Source organism: Argopecten irradians, chromosome 15 (genome assembly GCF_041381155.1).
Source record: "Argopecten irradians isolate NY chromosome 15, Ai_NY, whole genome shotgun sequence".
Classification (NCBI taxonomy): domain Eukaryota; kingdom Metazoa; phylum Mollusca; class Bivalvia; order Pectinida; family Pectinidae; genus Argopecten; species Argopecten irradians.
The window spans coordinates 1,519,196-1,546,700 of NC_091148.1; the positions used below are offsets into that span (position 1 = coordinate 1,519,196).

The window sequence follows — 27,505 nt, forward strand, 5'->3', positions numbered from 1 at the left end:
TTGGAGTAAGCCAGCATCCTCTTTGCTGGCCCACCATGGTATATTCTTGACATTGCATGGGCTACTATTACTGTCTTAATCAATATCCAATCCTGGATGTAGTCATACCAAAACTGAAGGCTTTGTGTCCGACAACAGATAATCAGTGAATTTGGTCTTTTGATGAACATCCAAAGAATTGAATAATGGTACATTGTGGTTGACTTTGTGGTTTTGTAGTTGGGTGCACTCCGAGTCTGTAGTCTTCAAAGGAAAGTTCTGCTGGCCTGTCATAGGTCAGTGTTTTCTTCTGAACTGCCTTGAGTTTCACCGAAATAGTCCAGGGGTTGGTAGAATGACAGTGTCAGTAATCCCTGAAGTATCGAGGATGACCTGTTACCATGGTGATCCAGGAGGTGAACCGACTAGGAGTGGCTGACCATATAAAACACTTTTGAAAAGTCCAATGATATCAATTGTTTACATCATCAATTTTTTTTATGTATCATCTAAAATTCTAAGTTTCAAAGGATCTGTAGTGCAGACAACCATATGTTATAGATACAAACGCATCCTGAAGTATTCAATTCTCTGCTATAGAGAAGATATCATTGTAGGTTTTGCAGTAAATGAGAAATTAAAATTTAGCTAATCAAGTAATTGAGCTAATCAACAATTGTCATTGAATTGAACATTTGACATTCATCCTTCAATATTTACATTTACCCTGCTACCTCAATATATAAACTTTATCATTAGTTCATGTACAACCATCTGCATATTTTGACCTCATTATCATTGTGACGTCAAAGTTGTTTGTGCCAGTGATCACGGAAGATGACATTAGAAATGGATGTTTTATCCTTGATGATAATGAAATGTTTAATTATTACGAATGCAAAATATCTCAATAGATTAAGCATTGAACTGTATTCAGTTGGAAAATTTGGAAGTATGGGAGTTACTTTGGGAGAAAATTCAGCATGAAATTCTAGCATGCATATTTTGATTTTTCGTTGTCCAGTTGGCATTCATACTTCCATAATTGCCAGCTAGCTGAATGCAGTACAATGCTTCAATAACTGTCAATGTAAAGCAGACCAATGTGCAAATAATCACAGCAAAAGTAAATAGTATTAATTTAAAGCATTTATTTCACTAAATGTCCTAGTACATACATGTACAGATATCATCATCATATATAGCAATATACAACCTAACAATAAACATCTAAATTGTTTCAAAACAACAGAAAATATCTGTGTTTCTCTAACATGTTACATGTAATTCATATACATTTTCACATTAACAAATATAAAGAATAGAAATAAAAATATGATCCTATCACAGTAGATGGGTGTAATCTGGCCCCGATTTCTCGAAACAAACTCAAGTCAAAAACTGACTGAAGTTATAAATTGCCATATAAGTTACATCAGAAGAAAAGTTTTTGACTTAAGTCTGCACTTTTGTTTTGAGAAATCAAGGTCAGGTACATTACCAAGTTATCAGAATATCTGCTAGTGTATAAGTTATGTATCTAGTACGTTGTTTGTCAACATAATGTAAATAAAGTCTTGTATCCACAATGTGCTTTGTAACCCTAACTTGCATTCTTACATGTAACAAAATGCCATTATCTTATTTTATTATGCACAATTAGTTTAACAAACAATTGTTATTTCACTGGTACAAAACATAATCAAACTATCTTTATATTGCAATATGTGCTTCAGTTCCATCAACAAGCTGTTAGTAAAGGTGCACGGTAAAGTTCAATATTTTCCTACTAATCATATTTTATGAGGAGGTCCCCAACGAATTGTCCCCTGGAACTATTCTAGTCAGTGTTTGTTTCTGTATACAGTATGTGTACTTTATCTGTGAAAGAGGGAAGCAGAGGTTTCTCTGCCAGATAGATTTGGAGAATGTTACAGACACTTTGGATGGATGTATTAAAGAGCCAACGTAATCAGACGAATGTCAGACGTTAACGTCACAAATATAATCAGACGTAACAGACGTAATCAGACGTATGTCAGACGTAATAAGACGTATGTCAGACAGAACAGACGTAATCAGACGTAATCAGACTATGTCAGAAGCTACAGAGCCGGCATTGTTACTCGTAGTCATAGCACCGATTCCTTTTATATACCAATGGATATGTGCTTCATACAGAAAAGTTGACAAGTTGTCACATCCATCAACCCTCCTTGGATAGTTGACCCATCAGTAAGCTGAAACAGTAATTATTTCTATAAAATATATTGTGTTTGGAAAGTCTTGTACAGTAAAACCTGTCTCAGTGACCACCTCTGTATAAAGACTGCCTGCTTAATAAGACCTACCACTTTCTCTGGGGTCCCAAATGGTAAATTTTGACACAACCTGTATATTCCATCTTTGCATATTACAGAGTTAGCTCCCTTGCGGGTAGGTTTCGATTGTTACGTAATTATTTTGTGAGCGCAATTCACGTCGTTTTCTCCGAAACGTATGACGTTACGCTCGCAAACACATGACGTCACAATCAATACCTACCTGCAAGTGCAGATAACTCTGTAATATGCAAATTCGGAATAAAGACCACTCTACTCTACTGCAGGCCATATTTACTTTGTTCCTTGGATGTTCTGCATTTATTGACAGGTTTGACTGTACAATTTTTGTGCTTCACATACATCTCCATTACCGCAACAGAATGTCAAATATAAGTAATTTTTTTTTGTCAATAAGGTTTATGTACCAACATACAATCAACAATGCATGGAATGTATTCCTTCATATTTTTTAACAAAGGGGCAAAACTCAAAATTCATCAAATTTTATTAAAATCCCTCTATTAAACAGTTTAGGAAGAGAAGTCTGTCGATCGTTGTGTCTACAGATAGACAACCAGAATTAATATTCTCACTTTTATACTGTGAACCAACTTTCTTTTGTGCACGATTAACTTCTGAATTCCGCGATCGATGTAAATCTGCTAAAGTTTATCTCCACGAAATACTATCTATTGATTAGAATTTCCTTTTTTGTTTTTCTCAATCCTCAAATTTTAATCTTCGCAAACTTGTTTTGAAATGAAAATCGCAAAATTTTGTAGCTGCGAAAGAAATTTGGTTTTCAATTATATAGTGATACATATATTGGTCTATAGACTTCACACTCACCTCTTGGTTTTCCTCTATCGACTGATTTCTCTGAAAAATATCCAAATAATGCAGTCAGAAAAGAATTGCTATTTTCAGTAATGACCAAAATCTTCATAGTGACCAGTGTACTGAAATATACTGGACATGTAACACACATCTTATAACATTTATGTGACCAGTGTACTGAAACATACTGGACATGTAACACATATCTTATAATTTTTACTAACTATTTACTATGATTAGAATACTATAGCACAAGTGTTGTGGTTAGTATACATGTGTAAATGTGTCAGATTGTAAACTAAGGGGAGTAACTTTTGTTTATCAGAATGATAACTAAACATTCTCACTACACTTTACAAGGTAACTTGAAGTTGGATTTTTACATCCAAGCATGCAATATTCTAATAATTATAATAGTCAAGGTGGTAAATAAAATATTAAACATTTTTTTATCACAACAAGTTTTTACATCTTGTTAAATTCATTCTTGATAAACACAAAAATTAGCATTTAGATGGCGTAAACAAAGGGAATTAACTCTGGTGGATCAGAATGCTATGTTTACAGAGTTTACAAAAATAGAGACCGTTTGATATAGACTTGTGTACGCAGGGTCTTACTTTGTACGGACGCTGATTTCAACTTAATAAATACCAGCCTTACCTGTTGTGGACCAGTCCAGTATGCTGGCGTCCGACTCGTATCTGGGCAGCGTCCAGCCTCCTCGTTCAGACTTATCTCCTACAACACTGTCTTGACCGGCTTCCTTCTGATAAAATACAGAAACAGAGATCTTTACAACTGTGCACTAGATTTTATTGACAGGTATGTGAGATGACTTTCTTCAAAATTAGTGATGGGTGGCCAGACTTGAAAACACCATTAAACCTGTACAATGGTAAACGTTATCATTGTTGTTTATGGGAAATCATTTGGTTCTGCGGTCTCTATAGGACGACAATCGGATATGACGTTTTCGTCATTCAGCGTCCCTGGACACCATTTGCCTGAACCCAATCTGCATATTTTTGACTGGAAATCGAATGTTGAAAGTATTTTGTATTTAACACAGAGGCCTTCCTATCTTGATAACAACACTGTAAATTGAGGGATTTTGGTCAAAAAGTTCACATTACATATATGTTGTTAATATATATAGCTTAGCACATGAACCACAATACACAACTTGCAGTACCAGACCAACCCATGCAGCAAGCAAAAACTCCCATTTTGGAATTGGATCGTATGGAAATACAGCTTTCCAAAAATGATAAATTTGAAAAGCAGTTTACCTTACCGTGAGGTTAACTATTACCTAGTATATACTGCTGTATTTACCTGTGTGGCCGGGGACCACGTTTTACCGCCCTGTAGGAATGAGTCGGCGCTCTCCATGGATTGGGTAGCGTAAGCCTTGGATGGAACAGATGAGGTATTGTATCGGTCTGTGGAAAACTTGGAGGATTTGGACCTTGATGGTTCCGGCAAAGTTTTAGACGCCTTCGGGATAAAGGACTCACCTGTTAAATATCAAAAATTAAATCTCTATAAGAAATTTTGAGATAAGCAGTCATGTAGCACTACTACATTTGTGCAACCCACTTTGAAAAAAACCCACACATTTTGTTATTTTTTCAAAGTGGGTTGAAATAAAGCATCCTATATTCATATATTAACAATACATATATTATACAACCCTTTCAATACAAACAAATCTGCTCTCAAATTCTATAAAACAGATGTAATTTTACTTTCACTTTAAATATCACATTATGTAATATTAAAGTAATATTACCTCCTTTTTGGAATTCTTTTATAGAATCATGACATTGCCTCAGAAGTGAAACTATCTTAATGGTAATTTTAATAATGAGATATTCGCAGCTCCAGGATTCTTAACATCCTGTGAACCATTGCTATATTATGTAAGTCAATGAATTTCTCAATAATTGGAATTTGCTGAATTCAGTGACAATGTGAATAGAAAAAATAAACCACCCTCAAAACTTATCTGGTATGAAATTCCTAAAAGGAAACCAATGATATTTTTTCTTACCATCAGAATCCACCACATTCCATACTGGTCTCCTCTGGAAAGAAAAATGCCATTAAATAAATATAGTAATATTACATGTCCCTTGAAATCCAAAAGTGTTGTTATAGAGGAGGTAGGGAGTGGGGTGTATTGTATTATCTCAATCTTAAAATGTTTATACAGGTTCTGACTGATGCAAAGAAAAAATTAGAACAGAATTTTACAGGTTGATTGATTCATTCATCATTTTATTCTGTAGCGTTTCGACCTATAGGTGAAAATAACAACATGTATTTATCAATTGCAACGTACCAATCCATATAAGGAGAGTGATCAACAAATATTGGAATACTACATAGATTCATAATAGTAATAATAATATTCATATAGTATGAATTCAATGCGTGACAGTTGACAGATTTCAAACTCAAATCTAATAAATGAAAGATAATTAACAAGGACACTTATATATACACTTGTTATATACTAAATATATATTAATAAGGCTTTCAATTCCTCCTTTTGCATGCTAAATATAGATATTTACCTAGATTGGATAATTCTCTTACATTATAATACTTAGGAGCTGTATTAATACTTAAAATTAAACATTTGATACAAATATTGAGGTCACCCAAGTTGAGAGAAAAAACACATTAAATTTCATAGTCTGGTGTTGCTAAACTATTGTCAAAGAAGTGACAAAATGTCACAATGAAATTACAGAACTTTCATGTTGTGTTTGATTGGTTTTCCTGGCGTCCATGAATTAGTTGTAAGTTAATACTTACTCACTGGGCCTGTGACCTGGGAAACACTTTCAAACTCATCGTCTACATCACTATCGGCTGGAGAATCACGATAACCTGACTGACCTACAACAACAGTTACATAACATGTACAGTCAACCTGCCTCAATGACCATCTCTGTATAAAGACACCTGCTTTATAAGGTCACTTTCTCATGTCCATTTTTCATGATCTGTGTATAAAGACCCATTGGCTATTCTGTATTTGCTTATTACAGAGTTATCTGCCCTTGCGAGTAGGTATTGATTGTAACCTCATGTGTTTGCGATTGTAACATCATACTTTCCGGAGAAAACGATATAAATTACTTTCATAAAATAATGACATAACAACCGATACCTACCCACAAGGGAGCTAACTCTGTATTATGCAAGACGGAATTAAGGGTGGTCTTTATAGACAGGTTTGACGTTATACTAATTATCATCTGAAACAGACACATCAACAGTTGTTTTCTGTTCTAAATATAAAACGTACACCAAGGTCTGTTTCCCGTTATAATAACGTACCTGTTGGAGGTCGTTCATCGTCTGAGTCGTAGTACCGTTCTTTGTTATCCTCGTACAGCGTGTCTGGAAAAACATACTCGTTAAATAATCTTTTATCAGAATATAGAGAGAAACATTAAATTCAATTTTTAGGTATTCAAGGATAAATTACTGCATCAATTTTTGGCAATTTTTTTTTTTTAATAAAAACTATATTTATTACAGTATATTTGCATTTGAATTCTGTTTTTTTTTAAGAATTTAAGTTTAATTTAATACCATTTCTTAAGTTAACAATTTTACAGGAAATCATACAAAAGATATCATTACAAGTTTTGGTAATATTTCACAACAAATTATACTGCACAATTATTTTATATAGCAACTTTCAACACTACACAACAACTTGTAGTATTACAACTTCTAAATGTATACCGGTGCATGTTACACAACAAGTATGATTTAACAAGGTTGGCAGACAGCAAATTCTCCAAGGTTGAAATTTTATTAGATGATGAAATCATGAAAAATGACGAAAGTTGTGTGTGATGATGAAGACATGTGACTAAATACAAACATTACAGTCTCTAATTTCATCAAATTTTTGTATTGATAATTCTCCCCTTGTTAAAAAATTTTGATTTCAAATTTTTACACCAATGATTTCTTAAAGTGATAAAAGTGCATACAATGTATCTTTGCTAACTATATTGCAATTCAAATTTTTGCAAAGTCAATTATGTTCCACAAATTGAAAACGTCTCGCCTAAAATTGTTGATTACAAAGTATTCTGCTATTGAGATAAATTTATCTATTATTGCAGCATCAGTAACAGTTTTTCTGTAATTTAGATTTTTACTGTGCCAAATTTCTCTAGAATTTGCGTAGTTAAGGCCCTTTGATGAAATCTGAGAGTATAACTACCTACCTGTTATCAAGCTGTCTGCGGGCTGAGGCCCAGTGTACAGACTGAAATAGACACAGATAGCAAACCAAAGGTCAGTCCAGGTCACAGGTCAGGCAGGGTCATGATACATGTGTAGCTGCAGAAACTGGTTCAATAACTTATTTTTCTTTCATATCAGTTGTAGAATTGTATTTGGAAATTTACGACCTACATATGTACAGTCAAACCTGTTATATGTAGCTTTAATAAGAACACCTCTAAATATAGGATACTGTCTATAAAGGACATTCCTTACATCAACTCTATTTGGTGGATTTTTCTAATATAATTGACCTCTGTATAAAGGACATCTCTGTAAAAAAGGACACCTCTGTTTAAAGGACACCTCTGTATAAAGGACACCTCTGTATACAGGACACCTCTGTATTAAGACTATCTCTCCATAAAGGACACCCCTGTATAAAGAACACCTCTGTATAAAGGACACCTCTGTATAAAGGACATCTCTGTATAAAGGACACCTCTGTATAAAGGACACCTCTGTATAAAGGACACCTCTGTATAAAGGACACCTCTGTATAAAGTACACCTCTGTATAAAGGACACCTCTGTATAAAGGACACCTCTGTATAAAGGACACCTCTGTATAAAGGACACCTCTGTATAAAGGACACCTCTGTATAAAGGACACCTCTGTATAAAGGACACCTCTGTATAAAGGACACCTCTCTATAAAGGACACCTCTATATAAAGGATACCTCTGTGTAAATACCACCACTGTATAAACGGACACCACTGTATAAAGGACACCTCTGTATTAAGGACACCTCTGTATAAAGGACACCTCTGTATAAAGGACACCTCTCCATAAAGGACACCTCTATATAATGGATACCACTGTATAAAGGACACCTGTGTAAAGGACGCCACTGTATAAAGGATACCTGTGTAAATACCACCACTGTATAAAGGACACCTCTGTATAAAGAACACCTCTGTATAAAGGACACCTCTGTATAAAGGACACCTCTGTATAACGGATACCACTGCATAAAGGACACCTGTGTAAAGGACGCCACTCCATAAAAGACACCTCTATATAAAGGATACCACTGTATAAAGGACACCTCTGTATAAAGGACACCTCTGTATAAAGGACACCTCTGTATAAAAGGACACCTCTGTATAAAGGACACCTCTGTATAAAGGACACCTCTGTATAAAGGACACCTCTGTATAAAGGACACCTCTGTATAAAGGACACCTCTATATAAAGGACACCACCATATTAAAGGACACCACTGCATAAAGGACACCACTGTATAAAGGAAACCTCTGTATAATGGATACACTCTGTATAAAGGACACCTCTGTATAAAGGACACCTCTGTATAATGGATAACTCTGTATAAAGGACACCTCTGTGTAAAGGACACCCTTGTATAAAGGACACCTCTGTATAAAGGACACCTCTTATAAAGGACACCTCTGTGTAAAGGACACCCCCATAAAGGACACCTCTGTATAAAGGACACCTCTGTATAAAGGACACCTCTGTATAAAGGACACCTCTGTGTAAAGGACACCTCTGTGTAAAGGACACCTCTGTATAAAGGACACCTCTGTATAAGGACTGTATAAAGGACACCTCTGTATAAAGGACACCTCTATATAAAGGACACCTCTGTATAAAGGACACCTCTGTATAAAGGACACCTCTGTATAAAGGACACATCTGTATAAAGGACACCTCTGTATAAAGGACACCTCTGTATAAAGGACACCTCTGTATAAAGGACACCTCTGTATAAAGGACACCTCTGTATAAAGGACACCTCTGTATAAAGGACACCTCTGTATAAAGGACACCTCTGTATAAAGGACACCTCTGTATAAAGGACACCTCTATATAAAGGACACCTCTGTATAAAGGACACCTCTGTATAAAGGACACCTCTGTATAAAGGACACCTCTGTATAAAGGACACCACTGTATAAAGGACACCTCTGTATAAAGGACACCTCTGTATAAAGGACACCTCTGTATAAAGGACACTCTGTATAAAGGACACCTCTGTATAAAGGACACATCTGTATAAAGGACACCTCTGTATAAAGGACACCTCTGTATAAAGGACACCTCTGTATAAAGGACACCTCTGTATAAAGGACACCTCTGTATAAAGGACACCTCTGTATAAAGGACACCTCTGTATAAAGGACACCTCTGTATAAAGGACACCACTGTATAAAGGACACCTCTGTATAAAGGACACATCTGTATAAAGGACACCTCTGTATAAAGGACACCTCTGTATAAAGGACACCTCTGTGTAAAGGACACTGGTACCTCTGTATAAAGTACACCTCTGTATAAAATACACCTCTGTATAAAGGACACCTCTGTATAAAGGACACATCTGTGTAAAGGACACCTCTGTGTAAAGGACACCTCTGTATAAAGGACACATCTGTGTAAAGGACACCTCTGTATAAAGGACACCTCTGTATAAAGGACACCTCTGTATAAAGGACACCTCTGTATAAAGGACACCTCTGTATAAAGGACACCTCTGTATAAAGGACACCTCTGTATAAAGGACACCTCTGTATAAAGGACACCTCTGTATAAAGGACACCTCTGTATAAAGGACACCTCTGTATAAAGGACACCTCTGTATAAAGGACACCTCTGTATAAAGGACACCTCTATATAAAGGACACCTCTGTATAAAGGACACCTCTGTATAAAGGACACCTCTGTATAATGGATAACTCTGTATAAAGGACACCTCTGTGTAAAGGATACCCTTGTATAAAGGACACCTCTGTATAAAGGACACCTCTCTATAAAGGACACCTCTGTGTAAAGGACACCCCAGTATGAAGGACACATCTGTATAAAGGACACCTCTGTATAAAGAACACCTCTGTGTAAAGGACACAATATATAAAGGACACCTTTGTATAAAAGATTTGTTTACCCCTTTGGTGACCTTTATAGATAGTTTTGACTGTATATATATATAAATTTTATCATATGATATACATTTGTACTTTGTTTTTAAAATTTGTATTGGATGGGAAAGTAAATAAAAACAGAATTTGATGAAAACTAAATGGAAAGTAAATAAAACAGAATTTGATGAAGAGAAACTGAGAGACTAAATTAAGGTATAATTGTAAGTCCATAATAAATTACAATTTCTGCAGCTAAGGAATAATTTGCAAATTGAGTGTTAAAACTGTAGATTAATGATGCGTGTCACTAAATGAAAAAGAACAGTGCATCTAAAACCAAACAAAATACAAATGATGACCTGAAAAAAATTAGAATAATGAAGAAAAAAAATCCCAAAATGGCGCGAAAACTCAGCATTATCATGATGTCACAATAGAGACATAGATGCTGCGTATTGATTTAGAAAAAATAATCCATTGGAAAATCAATGGAATTAACAGACTTTTCTCGCCGTGTTTGGTGGCACAGAGTGAAGTTCCTTGAATTAAAAACAGATAGAGTCAAACTTATCAAACTATATACTACTCTGCGGATTATTCATGTGTATAAGTTATCTAGCCATAACCAACTTGTTTTCATATTTCAGGGAGTTTGGCCCTAAATGACCTTCAATGTTGATGGGTCGTTAAACTAAAACAAGCAAACAAAATTAATACAACTTAAAAAGAAATGTGTTACAAGTAATGCTGAGTAATAATGCTGGAAACAAGTGATTAATGGCTGTGAATACTTTGTTAGTTATATTCCGTCTTTGCATATTATAGATTTAGCTCCCTTGCAGGAAAGTATCGATTGTTACGTCATTATTTTGTGAGCGCAATTGAGGTAGTTTTCTCAGAAAAGTATGACATTACGCTCGTAAACACATGACGTCATTATCAATACCTACCCTTCAAGGGTAGAGAACTCTGTAATATGCAAATACAGAATACTGAACATAGAAAACTGTGACGATGGATAGAAAACTGAACGGTACAACAATGGTATAATTTTATTGTGTCTATAGACTCACCAGTATTGGAAAACCTAGCAACAAATACACCAAACTGCTATCTCATCTCATTTAATTAATTAATCTACACTCAGATTTACTTAATTAATTCAATATGATTAAATTTAATTTTTATGTCAAAGGACGAAGAATCTAATCATCTCATACAATGTTATTTTTCCCCGTGTGAGCCTTTAGCTTTAAAGATGCTCCACCGCCGATAGAGCATAAATGATACTCATAATTTGAATAATTACTGATGTTTAATTATGTATATTTATGTCTAATTAACACATAAAATAATTTATTTTTACTCTTGGTACATGCGCAATCAGTGCTTCATTCTATATAGGACAAAGTGATATGGAAGTGAAATGAGAAGCTCAAACTTTTCAACAGTGGTAATGGTGCAAAGTAAATAACTTTTGTAACTGAAGAAAAATACTCTGCTAATTAAATACTATCAAATTCATCTGCTTCTGTTTTGATAGGAAAAAATATCATTCGTAGGCGGTGGAGCATCTTTAAATCTTTTGTCTTTTTCTATGAATAACATTCATTCCTACTTTTAAAATGTTCCAGGACTGATCGTGTCACTGCTGCACACCAACTTGATGTTTTAACTTCCATAGCTATATATCTTTCTCTGACAGCGTCTTATTTTAATACTTACAAATACCAAATCCTAAATATGTCACAATTAAAGCTTACATTTCACACAAACTAACAGGGGTATGTATTTCGTATGATTTATAACATCATATGATTTCAGATTGGATTACAAAATCTACAAATGAAATATCACAAAATTCCAGCGCATTTATTTTAACAATCACTGTATGATAGTTAGTACATGATGGTCAGATACTTACTTGATATTCAGTTTGACATTTGCTTCTTGCTGCCGTTCTTTTAAAATCTGTAAAAATAATCACACCTCTTATGAAACATTTGTTTACAATACTGAGGATTTCATCTGTTGTCACCAGTGGGGAAGTCTTATCTTTTGTTTTAGACGTAAACACATTCTCTCAACATTGTCTATAAAACAGACGTAACAAGTATTCCGAGTATTGCTGAGACAATACATGTCCACCTGTCAATCCGAAGCTATCGCAGTCACCTACCACTATTTTTTGAAATACTGAACTTTACAGCTGACCTTTTGACCCCAAGCTTGACACACACCAGCCTAGGTACCTCGTAAGCTACGTTTATATGAGGTTTGCATTTTGACATATGACAGCTTACCCGACTAAGTTTGAAGCCTGACTTTGATATATGCCTTGCCCCTTCTTTGCGTAGCTCATCACCATCCTCTGTGAAAGCAAGCACAGTAATATGTAGGGTAGAACACATATTTAACATAGCAAAACACCTTGCCTGTGAATGCATATTAAGCTTTAATAAAAAAAGTACATTGTATAGGTTTTACAAGTAAAACACAAAACCCATAGGCATCTTTTGTTATGCAAACCATGCAGGAGAAATTGTAAAATCTTAGAATTGAGGATCTGTTCTAGTGAAGTCAAATTTTCCTGATGATAAACTTCTTTTTGTAATATAGAATTTTGGGAACAGGAGTTCATACCAAATATAAAAAAAACTTTGCACCATTACCACCTATACCCACCAGACACCTACCTAGCAGCTCTATAGCCTCGTCCTGTTCTCCGTCACTTTCCGCTTCGTCTCCGTAACCCGAGTCATTCTTAGATTCTTCTGTTATCATCTGTCCTAGTTCCTTCCGATGTGACTTAGCATCGATGCGACGACCACGTACACGACTTGTACTGAAATATACATTCACAGTTTTTTTATACAAAACAATCATCTATATAACTACATTATGTACACAATTTGTACTGAAATATACATTCATCATCATCAGTTCTTTATGCAAAACAATTGAAACTGCTATAAGAACATAAATAAGCATTTGAATAAGCATTTCATGTGATGAAGATCAAAGATCACAATGATGAAGGTTAGAGTGATTTATCGTTTCTGGTGTACAACATACCAGATTACTTCTCAGTTCCGCATTAAGTTCATCAATATCTGTTAATTTTTGTTTCAACTAACATAATGCCAAGATCGAAATTATTTAATAATTTTCCCTAATACCTTGTGACTTTAATGTTTCTTCCGCGTCATTTGGAGATTTTTCATTCATGATTTCCCCGGCTAATGGATCATCATCGTCGGCTCTGTGTGTTCGTGGTCCTCTGTAGTTGGTGGAGTGGTACTGTACATTATCATCACTCTATAAAATATGCAAAGTAGAACCTAGTCAAACAGTTGGATCGAGTGCTAGTTGTATTTAACTGATTTGAAAACATATCTAATAGTATCGATCTCCATATGAATTATTTATTAATACATAATCAACATATTTATCAATATATTAATAATTTCTCAAATATTCTAGATATTCTTACACAACAAAACAAAATTTAAAATATTCATCTGGAATTGCCACGTAAAACAGAGTCAACTCTGAGATCATCAACTCCATAGAAACACCAAGTGAGCACCAGACCAACTCTAAGATCATCAACTCCATAGAAACATCAAGTGAGGACCAGACCAACTCTAAGATCATCAACTCCATAGAAACACCAAGTGAGGACCAGACCAACTCCATAGAAACACCAAGTGAGGACCAGACAAACTCTGAGATCATCAACTCCATAGAAACACCAAGTGAGGACCAGACCAACTCCATAGAAACATCAAGTGAGCACCAGACCAACTCTGAGATCATCAACTCAATAGAGACAACAAGTGAGGACCAGACCATCTCTGAGATCATCATCTCCACAAAAACACCATGTGACACCAGACCAACTCTAAGATCATCAACTCCATAGAAACACCAAGTGAGCACCAGACCAACTCTAAGATCATCAACTCCACAGAAACACCAGGTGAGGACCAGACCAACTCTAAGATCATCAACTCCATAGAAACACCAAGTGAGCACCAGACCAACTCCATAGAAACACCAAGTGAGCACCAGACCAACTCCATAGAAACACCAAGTGAGCACCAGACCAACTCCATAGAAACACCAAGTGAGCACCAGACCAACTCGGAGATCATCAACTCCACAGAAACACCAAGTGAGCACCAGACCAGTCAGACCAACTCCATAGAAACACCAAGTGAGCACCAGACCAACTCGGAGATCATCAACTCCACAGAAACACCAAGTGAGCACCAGACCAGTCTGTCTTACGATAAAGTCTGACTTACTAGTCCACTTGTTGCCCAAGCCTTGCCGACGTCGGTCGGAGATGGATCCGATTTCTTCTTCTGTTTACTATTCTTACCAGGTGTGTCATCAAACATCTCCTCAAATGTAGAAAATCCAACTTTATTGTCGGCGTTCCATCCTGCAGGCTTTTGTTTTCTCCCTGTAAACAAAATGTAGGAAGGAAATATTTACAAACCCCACAGGATCCAAGGGTATCACTTTCCTTTACTGCACAGGTGTCATGTTCCTTTTTGTGTTAATAATCATGGAAAATATCAACATTAAATCGATTTTACTCGATTTTACTTGGATACTTTAGATCAAATTTAAAGTACAATGTATATTTTCATGCTAATGATTCTAGTGTAGTGTTAGGCAGATTTCATTTAAATTGATATTATTGGTCTATTGATAAAATTACCTGATGACTAATAATACTATTGATCATAAATGGCAATATTATCAAAGGGGAGATAACTCATAGACTAATAATTAATTGGTGCTGCGCATCATGAATCTTTACCAAAACAAATGTAATCTACTGTATGGCTGGAGTACAAAATCATATTTCTGAACATTTTAAAAACAACAAAAGAGCTAGCTAGTATAAATGACAGCCAGTTACAAAATGGATAATTATTTAGTATCCTATGATTTTGATTTAGATATAGTTTATATACAATGGGATTTGGAACACAGGTGTTCCAACTTATATGAAGTCCTCTCCCAGGTTGTGATTTTATGTTATGATGATCCTAGATACCGGAACATGCTCTAAGTAAACATCATCTTCACTCATATGCATGCCACTGCTTATCAACCATATTTATTGAACATTCTTGATTAGACGATCTTATAAATACGGCAGTTTCCAGTTCCCATAACGACGTGGGTAAAGTACAATTTACCGTCGTTAAGTCACACCTTCTGGTGATTATGATGTCACATTATCCACGTCAAAACATGATGTCACCATCACCGGAAGGTAGGACTAATTAACAGTAAATTGTACTTTCCCCAAATCGGTTTGGAATCTCGAAACTACGGTATTGCCATGCTCAATGTTAGTTAATATTGTGTAATTTTAAGGAGAAAGATATTTTTAAGCTCTCAGAAATTTCAAAAGCTCAGAGAGTATATAAATATGTAATGATTTAAACATGCATGGTTTCAGCAGCAGTTTGTTCACCGAATAGTTCATCTGAGGTTATTTCTATTTTGATATAAACAAATGGTGAGATGATACAGATCAAGTACTTTGTATCAAAGATTAGAATCTTTATATAATTACCAACTTAATGAATGGAATGGAATGGATTTCAAAATATCTAATATCATTTATCTGATAGTTCCGCTTGCTTAAACATGGAAGACAGAATCTAAATTATGTATTTATATATTGTATGTTGGTTAATTTCCTCCACCATTGAAACATGTATGGTATATTAATGAGTTTTTTAGTTTATACATGTATCATATTTATAAACATGTATCATTGATAAATAGGAAAGCGAGAAGTCAAATTAGCAAAGACACATGACAAAGATGCATGACTCCAAAACAATTGCAAACTTTTTCATCAAAACACACCCTATTACACATTTAAGAGAGGTAATTTTGGGAAGGGAGCTAACTCATGACTCCCAACCAATTGCAAACTTTTTCATCAAAACACACCCCTTACACATTCAAGGGAGGTAATTTTCGGGAAGGGATCTAACTCGTGACTCCCAACCTATTGAAAACTATTTCATCAAAACACAACTACATGCATTAACAACTGCATTTCAATTGTTATTATTTTAAATGTGTTTAACTAGAATAGTTAACTCCATGAACAAATAAACAAGACTCTGTGGGCTTCACCATGCATCAACTTCACTGATACAATGTAAAGAGGGTTGAAATACATGTATAGTATATATATATGAAGCAGATTAAGGAGTCCTATCAAATCTCCTTCAGCATATCTCGAATTATCTCAAAAGTTCAGGACTCTTTGTTGTAACTTTGATTTGTGTGAGAGGTCACTTTCTCTATGGAATATACAGAGGTCAGATTACACAACAGAGCAGTCACCCATCAAAGAGCAGGCGCATAGCTTAATAAACAACAATACACAAACAAAGTGCTCCACATCACAGCCAAAGGCTAGAGCTACTGGGCAATGCAGGTTGTGGCATGCAGTATAATGTTTGATGTTACTGTGGCAATTCAACTAATGATGCAACAATCAGTACCTGGTTACAGGGGAGATAACTCTATCCTATAAATAGTGTTTCCCACAGGAAAAAAAAGGGCATGGTGCTGGGTTTTGAAAAGGGCTCTTGAAACCGCGATAAAAAAATAACCATCCACACTCGAGGGGAGCACAAAAGGTTTTTATATCGACGACTCTTTTCCAATACAAAACGAAAATCTCTTTACTAAAACTGTCCCCCCCTTGTTTTGTTTTTATTTGTAATTCCTGGTTTCAACTTTAATATCATTTAAACGCCTTTAAAAACCCTCTGAGTTTTTTTTTTATTTTTTTTTTGCTTATGTAATAATCAAGGACATCTTATGATTTAATTTTAATTTCGTGCAAGTGAAACAAAAAATTTTTATTTTTTTGAATTATTTATGTAGAATATGCCGATCCTAAATATCATGACTTTAATTTGATTCAGCAAAGAGAAGAGTAAAATTTTCCAAATTAATAATAATTAAAAGGAATTGGCAAAAATTTCAAAAAATGTAAAATTCCTTTATAACCATCTCAATTTAACCTTTTTATTTTATATATATCTTTATTGAAATTATTTAAAAAATTAACTGTAATTAAGATGAATTAGAAATTAATGTTTTTTCATAATCAATGGATAATTTTAATGTGAAATTTAATGTTCTACAAATTACTAGCACTAAAATAAAGAAAGTACAGAATAATTTTTTTAATCCTGGAGTGAGAAATCCAAAGTTTTGTAAATTTCCTTTTTTTAATTGAAATTTTATTTTTTTAAACACTACTTTCATTGCTATTATATAATTCTTATATTTTACTTATTCGTATTGCTACAATTCTTTTCTAAAAAAACTACAAATTCACATTCAGAACACAATTCCCTAAAGAGATTAATACCCGTTTTATTCAATTTTTTATCAAAAAACGCTGAAAGATCAAAGTAAAAATTCCTGAAATTTCAATAACCTCCGAAATCATCTATTACAAATACACCCCTAAATGAGGCTGACCATTACGTTTGCAAAAAAGGCTTTTGAGTGGACATCGCATCCCAGATATAATAAATAGGCCTATTTAACATTTAAAAACCGTGAGTTAAAATTCTATTTTACAGTTGGTAAGCAGAATTTTTTTGTTTTTTATTTTTTTAGAAGTAAGCTCACTAAACTGTAGTTTCATGAATAAACTTATTTAAAGGCGCCCACGCTGGATTTGTTTATACAAGGCATGCCGATCGCAGCTTGAAACATCAGCTTTCGTAATACACAGAACCCTGAAAGTGAACACCCACAAGCCCAAGGGGTTGAAATTAAGCCCCAATGCGTCGCTATGTTAGGGCCCACTGGGTGTGTTTTTTGGTCAGGGGTTCAGGCGGAGTGGTTCACACCCTCTTTTGTTGTTACTTAATTTATCAAGCCACTGCTGGGTATTTTGTAGTCTTTAAAGTAAAAGTGTACTGGGGACAAACGGGGCAGGGCGTTAGGTTATAGGGGCATGGCGTCAGGTAAAAAGGGCACGGCGCAGCGCCATGCTAATCGGGGCTGTGGGAAACACTAATAAAGCTATCAATACCTGGTTACAGAGGGAGATAACTCTATCCTATAAACATATCAACACCTGAGTACAGGGAGAGATAACTCTATCCTATAAACCTATCAGTACCTGATTACAGGGGTAGATAACTCTATCCTATGAACCTATCAGTACCTGATTACAGAGGGAGATAACTCTATCCTATAAACCTATCAACACCTGAGTACAGGGGGAGATAACTCAGCAGCTGTTTGACATGCTTTAGCCAAGCACCACTAAGATATATATGTGTGGCCACCAATCACCATACAGGACAAGCTTTATATCAAGGTCATGCTTATAACCTGGACTCAATGGCGTAACCATTAAAACATCATCAAGGGGAGATAACTCCACAACACGGCCTGGGGGAGATCGAGGGGAGAGCACATTTGCTGACTGAGGTCGAAGAGATGCCGAGGGAGGGCGCAGCTGATTCTGGGTTCGACAGCTTTGTGTTGAATGTGGACGAAGATTTGAATCCGACAGCAGATATTTTGATACCTTCTTACCAGCTGTAAGGACATTTTTTAACAGTTCCTTAGAGCACATGATTGTAATGTATATTGTACAGCAAGAAAACAATAGGCTGAATGATCATAATTATAAATGTATCTCATCCAGATGAGGACAAGTGAAATCATTTATTCTGATACAGAATTGAGAAAGAATAAACACCATATGTTACTAGTTAATACTCCATCATAACAATACCAGGACCACATGTCATGAAACAGTCCTAAGTTTAAACTCAGCCAAGCGCAGATGACATTACAAAACGTTTTTGATTTTTTTTTCATTTTTGATTGAGTCTAAGACTGTTACATCATCAAGTCATCTGATAAGATGAAGTTCACTGCAAAATGTGCGAGAAGAAAACTGAATTCTACCAAAAACACAAGGAGAGGTAATTTACTACAAATCCTAAGTCCTGAAGTCTCAAAAACAAAACTCACCTGCAGGTTTGGTGGACTCCTCTGTCTCCACTTCCTTAGCTTTAGGTTTCTTACTGTGTGACTGCCAAGGCTTGTCATAGCCACGATTAGCTACATCTGTCAAGGGAAATTATACAATGTCATCAGTTCTTACTGTGTGACTGCCAAGGCTTGTCATAGCCACGATTAGCTACGTCTGTCAAGGGAAATTATACAATGTCATCAGTTCTTACTGTGTGACTGCCAAGGCTTGTCATAGCCACGATTAGCTACGTCTGTCAAGGGAAATTATACAATGTCATCAGTTCTTACTGTGTGACTGCCAAGGCTTGTCATAGCCACGATTAGCTACGTCTGTCAAGGGAAATTATACAATGTCATCAGTTCAGTCTTACTGTGTGGTCTGCCAAGGCTTGTCATAGCCACGATTAGCTACGTCTGTCAAGGGAAATTATACAATGTCATCAGTTCTTACTGTGTGTCTGCCAAGGCTTGTCATAGCCACGATTAGCTACGTCTGTCAAGGGAAATTATACAATGTCATCAGTTCTTACTGTGTGTCTGCCAAGGCTTGTCATAGCCACGATTAGCTACGTCTGTCAAGGGAAATTATACAATGTCATCAGTTCTTACTGTGTGTCTGCCAAGGCTTGTCATAGCCACGATTAGCTACGTCTGTCAAGGGAAATTATACAATGTCATCAGTTCTTACTGTGTGTCTGCCAGGGCTTGTCATAGCCACGATTAGCTACGTCTGTCAGGGGAAATTATACAATGTCATCAATTTTTTTTGTGATTAATGGCTACAAAATAATAATACATATCTAATCAGCACTTTTTTGGGAAACAACCTAACTCAAACCTACATTAATTGCATACCAAAAATTTTCCTTTAAAGATGTCTGATATTTCAGGCTACATATACCTACATTCTTATATATATGAATACAGTAGAATGTGATTTGGTTATAAAATGTGTTTTATTTTACCGTATCTCATTAGTAATATGGGGGAAAAAGCCATTTTCTTGCGAAATAAAATCTCAGAGAAAAAATCACAAATGTTTTCCCCTGGAAATCAAACAACTATACAGTACTAAATATTACCACTAAACCATATTGTCTTGGGATTTCCTCATAATCTGAATGTCTAAAATTCTGTCAATCTGATAGCAGACCTACCTACAGACTTGGAGGCCCAGGCCTGGGTGGTCGATTTCCGTGTCATCTCTGGACTTTTGCTGCGCTGCACTGTTATGACAAGAAAGTTATTAATGTCATATATAAAGAACATTCAATATAGAAAATTACATCAATATTCTGTTTTTGCATATTACAGAGTTAGCTCCCTTGCAGGTAGATGTTCATTGTCACATAACTTTTTTGTGAGCAAAATTCATGTCGATCTCTCTGAAAAGTATGACATTACGCTTAGAAACATATGAGGTCACGACCAATAAGTAACTCGCAAGGGCAGATAACTCTGTAATATGCAAATAAATACAGGATAATGGGAGTTGATAAGTCATCAATTATTTTTTTGTTACATCACACAACCTCTATTTTTTTTATGTGAAAAAACTGAGAAAAAGTGACAACATTAAATAAGGACGTTCAATTCACATTGGAAAACAATAATACTACTTCAATTTTACAATATTTTTCAATTTTTAATATATATATACCAACAGTGCTGTCTCATCATTTATCTAACAAAAACAGACAAAATGGGCCAACAGAAGGGTGCCCATATGTAAAGGTTTAAAGAGAATAGTCTGGCAAAGGAAGGCTAAAGTCGGTAAAAATGGTTTTTATATATCCAGTTTAATTTCTTATGAAATAGGAAATTAAAACTTCCCATCAAAATCGCTCTGCATGCGAAGAAATTAATTCATATTACAGGAATCCTAAAACGTCTTCTTGTTGACATTCCCACACAGTATCATTTTCAAAATTTATTTTTAGAACCGTGCAAAATGTATTCAGGGCTTTTGTAATTTCTAAGATTTCAATGGTCAAAACGTTAACGTGACAACGTAAGCAGAACTTGACTGTTGTTTTGACATAGACTGGTTTCATTGCTGTTAATCATTAGTTACTCATTAAAATACATACTAATTCTTTCTGGAGAGCTTCTTCTAACACCAGCCAATTTCAGGTCCTGAAATAAAAGACATTAAAAAAATAAATAAAGTGAAAACTATTTCCGTAATGAACAAAAATTCTATGATATCAAGAAACACTTCAAATTTGAGTATAGTCCCCAAATTTATCTGAAAAAGGCTACTATGAACACAATAAATTAAATATGATGAAGAAACCTTAATCTCACAAGCATGAGTTGCATTTGAACTTAAAACTTATTTTAAAACAAAGGCCCAGAGGGCCTGTATCGCTCACCTGGTTTGAAATGCCAAGTAATGTTCTGAATACAGGTTCATTGTTTCTTTTGTAAAGGAATTTTAATATTAACCTCTAAATCCCCTATTGGGCCCCACCCCTCCTGCCCCCAGGGGGTCAGAGCCAAAATTTATACAAGTTCTGTTCCCCTTCCCCCAAGGATGTTTATGGCCAAATTTGGTCACAATCCAAGCAAAACTCTAGGACAAGTAGCGATTTATAGGATTTACCTCTATTTCCCCTATTGGGCCCCGCCCCTCCTGCCCCCCGGGACCAGAGCCAAAATTTATACAAACTCAGTTCTTATTCTCCCAAGGATATTTCTGGCCAAATTTGGTTACATTCCATGCAGAACTCTATGACTAGTAGCGATTTAAAGGATTTACCTCTATTTCCCCTATTGGGCCCCACCCGTCCTGCCCCCGGGGGCCAGAGCCAAAATTTATACAAGTTCTGTTCCCCTTCCAAAAAGGATGTTTGTGGCCAAATTTGGTTACAATCCATGTAGAACTCTATGACTAGTAGCGATTTAAAGGATTTACCTCTATTTCCCCTATTGGGCCCCGCCCCTCCTGCCCCCAGGGGGTCAGAGCCAAAATTTATACAAGTTCTGTTCCCCTTCCCCCAAGGATGTTTGTGGCCAAATTTGGTTACAATCCATGTAGAACTCTATGACTAGTAGCGATTTAAAGGATTTACCTCTATTTCCCCTATTGGGCCCCGCCCCTCCTGCCCCCGGGGGATCAGAGCCAAAATTTATACAAGTTCTGTTCCCCTTCCCCCAAGGATGTTTGTGGCTAATTTTGGTTACAATCCATGCAACACTCTAGGACAAGTAGCGATTTAAAGGATTGACCTCTATTTCCCCTATTGGGCCCCGCCCCTCCTGCCCCCGGGGGGGTCAGAGCCAAAATTTATAGAAGGTCTGTTCCCTTCCCCCAAGGATGTTTGTGGCCAAATTTGGTTACAATCCATGCAGAACTCTAGGACAAGTAGCGATTTATAGGATTTACCTCTATTTCCCCTATTGGGCCCCGCCCCTCCTGCCCCCGGGGGGTCAGAGCCAAAATTTATACAAGTTCTGTTCCCCCTCCCCCAAGGATGTTTGTGGCCAAATTTGGTTACAATCCATGCAGAACTCTATGACTAGTAGCGATTTAAAGGAAATGTTGACGGACAGACGGACGGACGACGGACGGATGACGGACGCCGCGCCATAACATAAGACTAAAAATTGACACATTTACTATTTAATTAAACAGCTACTGCATGAGATGAAGGACTAATTATTTATAAGTCAGAATCTAAATACAAGTCACATATTAAGGCCTAGTGAACAGCTAATTCATTGTATTTAAGCTGCTACGCAACGGAAAAATGGAAATTTTAATCTGTTAAAAAACACACAGATGAATTAGTATTTTTCATCAGCAACAAAAGTTATATCTAACACTAACATCATCGAAAAGTTTGAGCTTCTTATTTCACTTAAATATAAATGTATCTAAAATAATTTATTGCATCCTGTAAAAGAAATCCATGTCACTTTATGCCCTCTATGGAATGAGGTACTGACTGTGCAGACAACAAAAGCAAAACAAATTATTTAATATGTATTTTTGTGTTAATTAGACATACATGTACAAATATCATTTATACTTGGTCAGCGGAGGAGCATCTTTAATTAGCAGTCATAACTTACTGTAGGTACATCCATCCCTGCCTTTTTATATAAAACTTTGATCATATACAACAGTGGTTTATCTGGCTGGTCATGTAGAACTTTATTCATTAAATCCTGCAAATAAATTGTTTAAAATTAGAAGAAATCAATGATAATCAATAACTCAGATAATGAATTTATATCTTCCCATAATCAACAAAGGTTACCATTTCTTTGATATTGATGCAAATATTGCTTGATTAGTAAATGTCTAGACATGATAAAAATGTTGGAATTCACTTAATTATTTTTTTTTTTTTTTCATTTATGAAAGTCATATTTCTGCGAAAAACAGTTTTTCTTGTTTTGAAATATGTGGTGTTTTTAGGGTTGTCGCACGACGGCATTTCCCAGATTTTTTTCGCAATTTTATCATTTTCATGTTTATATATATAGGGATAATAATTGAGCAACAGGAAAGAAAATATAATAAGTAAATTGTCATATGAAGTTACTATTCAACATCTTAATTTTTGTTCAGGACAGTTGTTAGTTAAGGTTACGTTTGAGGTTCTGTATGATCACATATTTTAAGTGTTCTATTTTGGATTTCTCAAACAAGAAAAACAACAAAGGCAAGGGCTATGTCATCTAGACATAGAGTCCTATTAATCACTGAAGTTTTGATGAAGACAAAGTATATTCCATTGATGTAGATTGTCTTGATTATAAGAGTGCAGCTCTCCATGCAGGCAATCACAGCTCTATTAATTATATAACCATAACACATGCATATGTGAGCATATATATTCCAATAGGGTCCAGGATTTACAATAAATTTAATACCTGCCTCTGTAAGAGATCGAACTCGGGACCTCTGGATTACTAGTCTGACGCTCAACCGATCGAGCTAAAGAGAAGTTCTCTCTAGCCGAGCGATATATTGCGGCTAGTATTGACCAGGGTTACATACTCCCCCTCCAGGAATCAACTCGTCCTCGAGTTTCCAGGGGTCACAACGATTCCTTCGCAGGTATCGTGAAGTATCATTCCCGAGTCCCTACATGGGCGCCAATGTAACAGGATGCAGGATTTACAATAAATTTAATACCTGCCTCTGCCAGGGATCGAACTCGGGACCTCTGGATTACTAGTCTGACGCTCAACCGATCGAGCTAAAGAGAAGTTCTCTCTAGCCGAGCGATATATTGCGGCTAGTATTGACCAGGGTGAGCATATATATTCCAATATATTTCAGTACCCCTTGGATTTCAATATTGTGTCCCGCAGGAAAAGTCTTGCATCTTAATCATCGTTATCAACATATAACAAGATTTGAAATTTTCTGTCTAGACAAAGTCTGTTGCCATAATGATACAATTTAGTAGAAAATAGGCAATAATTTGAGAACATTTTGTCTTTGAAAATGGGGACAGAGCAAGGAGGATTATCTCCGGAAAAAGTTTGATATGTGACATGTAGCTAGCATCTATGTTTAGTAACCAATCAAGTATCAGCTATAGTAGGTGAAATATTGATTTTTTGTGCAATGTATACCAAAGCTCGGTCACCCATCTTTCAACAAAACAAAAGGAGGAAAAATAAATAAAACTGGCGACATTGTAATCATAATTATCTAAACTCGATAAAAATATCAACATAGAAAGTTCTAGACAGTTAACACAGAAAATTACATTAGAAAGCAACACATTAGAACAGGTACTTAGAGACTATTCACATGCCAACGACCGCTTGCGACAATGCACAATGCACACGCAAAATATGGACATTGTCACAGAAACATATATACATAGAGATTGGCAACTTCGCCATTTTTACGATAGGCAGATGTACCTCTGTATGTCCCTAGGGGCTTTTAGATAAACTCTTAAATAATTAAATACAGCAGAAACACTTTGATATGTTATAAAAGTTCAGTTATTTTCAGATGGTTTGAGTACGATTTTGGAAAGAAAAAATAATATTTTAACTTATATATTAATAAAACAAAACGCACTTCCGGTTTTGAATGCCTGATTTTCGAAAAACCAGGTAAAATTACTCATTTTCATACTTTCAAAAATCATATTAAATAACATCAATTGGGAAAACTGATCACATCAAACCATGATATAATGTTTAAACTTTGTGTTGATGCAAAAATATCATGTTTAAAAGAATACACTTAAAAGAAGTTAGCCAAGGGAAAATGCCTATAAACCGGAGGTCCCTCTGCCTGTCAACATAGACAAAGAAGGAGTTTCCAATCTCTATGTATATATGTTATGGACATTGTGTGTAGTGAGTTTTTGACTAACCTACAGGATTTTTGCAACCGATTCTTTTAATCACTTATCTATGATTGTAATAGCGACACTTTTTGTCATTTTGTCTGATGAAATTCCTCTTTGATCATTTTTCTACAACTTTTTTTCAAGTGAAAGATCTAAAATTGCCCGGATTGTTTGACGTTATTGCGATCGTCTGCTTTTATATAAAATAGCATGTATAAAATGGAACTATTCATCATTTGGAAGAAGAAAATAACTGATACAAAGAAATCAAAATTACAGCAATTGATGTAAGTTTTTCGAAGACGAGTCCAGAGCACTAATTTCCAATTTTGATGAGTCCCAGAACAAAGAAATATAGAGGGTACAAACAATTTTGATAAGTCCCACAGGAAAATCATGAGTCGAATGTCCAGGACTCATCTAGGTGAGATGATTTTCAAAAATATGCAGAAATATGTGCTAGGTAACCGAGCAATGGTAATGACCGAGCACTGGTAGAACGAGTCTAGTATCTGCATAAAATTCACTTTTGCCATATTGTATGTCATTTTTTATAATTGGTTATTAAAACATATGGAAATATCTGGCTGTGCCGTTTGATGCCTTGCCTTCAGTCATATTACCAAACCAAGTATACTTTTATTTTTGTTTAACATAGACAAATCAAACATATTATATTTCATATTTTGTAAACAACTATGAACAAGTCAAAACACGACTCGCTTAATTTTTCTTTTCGTGCATATTCCGTTGAAACAGCTCAATTATGATCCAAATACATAAAATTGAGATGAAATTACCTCAAAAAGTGAGCTGAGACGATGACGTTCCATATAGTGTTGCATTTTTTGTGGCGTTCCCATGTTTTTAAGTTATCTCAGCTGTCGACATGTGAAATTGTTTTGGAATCCAGCGGGCCGGAAAGACTTTAACGCCACCTATTTAAAACTTTAGGTGCGTTCGATTAGCGCCCAGATCCACGAAGAGCGACAACTCTTCCAGACGAGTTGCTAGAGAATTATAGATGGGACATTCTACCGAAATGTCTCACTTTGCGTCAAAGGATTTTAAAGAAATATATCTTCAGAAGTAAATATTTTATCTGTGTTAATTTTAATTCACATGGTACTTTTGAGTATTAAATTTGGTCTGAAAAAAAAATTATATGAAAAAAAATACATAAATAAATTATATGAAACTATTTAACTATTTTTTTGTTGTTGAAAATATTGCATTTGAAATGCTTGTCCAAACTTTTATTGTCATTCCTCTGTTGCCGTTGTGTTGTTGTATGAACTACACAGCTTTACTGTTCAAACAACGCATGAAATTAAATTATTCATTTACCAAATTTGATGGAAGCAAAAACTTTAATGGAAGTCAATACAAAAAAATAAAAAATGAATGGGTACGTAAAAATGGATCAATGTCACTACTGTTACAAGTGTAAGATACATTGCCTGGATTGCACACTTCAAATACAAGCAGCATATGTCAGTTAAATTAGATATCTAATCAGTCTTGAATTTCTGAAAAACCTCATAGAATGTCCCTTCCTGTAACGGTCACTTTTGTTATCTCTCCCATTTAAACAGGAGAGACAGTTGTATAACAGAAGTGACAAATACATGCAAGTTTACACCTATACTTCTGGTAAAAAGTTTTTCATCAATAATCCCCAAACACCTTTATAATGTATATAAATGTAGTTTTCGCACATGATCTCTGTTAAAGTGAATTCCGTGAATCAATTTTGCAGTTGCT

The 27,505-nt window shown here is 35.4% G+C and overlaps 1 protein-coding gene across 1 annotated transcript; it reads right to left on the reverse strand.

Annotated features, from left to right (window-relative positions):
- Positions 1-1,113: 1,113 nt before the first annotated feature.
- LOC138308545 (uncharacterized protein C8orf34 homolog) lies at positions 1,114-26,696 on the reverse strand. The gene is made up of 18 exons (XM_069249569.1): positions 26,542-26,696; positions 23,487-23,582; positions 21,500-21,545; positions 20,567-20,635; positions 19,407-19,502; positions 14,654-14,814; positions 13,531-13,661; positions 13,040-13,188; positions 12,647-12,714; positions 12,268-12,314; positions 7,403-7,443; positions 6,495-6,557; positions 5,971-6,050; positions 5,197-5,230; positions 4,479-4,660; positions 3,804-3,909; positions 3,153-3,182; positions 1,114-2,219 (listed from the first exon to the last, which is right to left on the reverse strand). The coding sequence occupies exons 1-18, from the start codon at positions 26,602-26,604 to the stop codon at positions 2,212-2,214; spliced, it is 1,470 nt and encodes a 489-aa protein (XP_069105670.1). The 5' UTR covers positions 26,605-26,696; the 3' UTR covers positions 1,114-2,211.
- Between the last annotated feature and the right edge of the window lie 809 nt (positions 26,697-27,505).

What these genes read in the sequence shown, in the direction of transcription:
- LOC138308545 (XM_069249569.1), bottom strand. Translation starts at nt 26,604, where the DNA reads ATGGGAACGCCACAAAAAATGCAACACTATATGGAACGTCATCGTCTC. An exon ending in GTCTCAGCTCACTTTTTGAG is followed by an intron (nt 23,583 to 26,541) that starts GTAATTTCATCT and finishes ATTTATTTGCAG; the next exon opens with GATTTAATGAATAAAGTTCT. An exon ending in GGAGTCCACCAAACCTGCAG is followed by an intron (nt 14,815 to 19,406) that starts GTGAGTTTTGTT and finishes TTTTGTTTACAG; the next exon opens with GGAGAAAACAAAAGCCTGCA.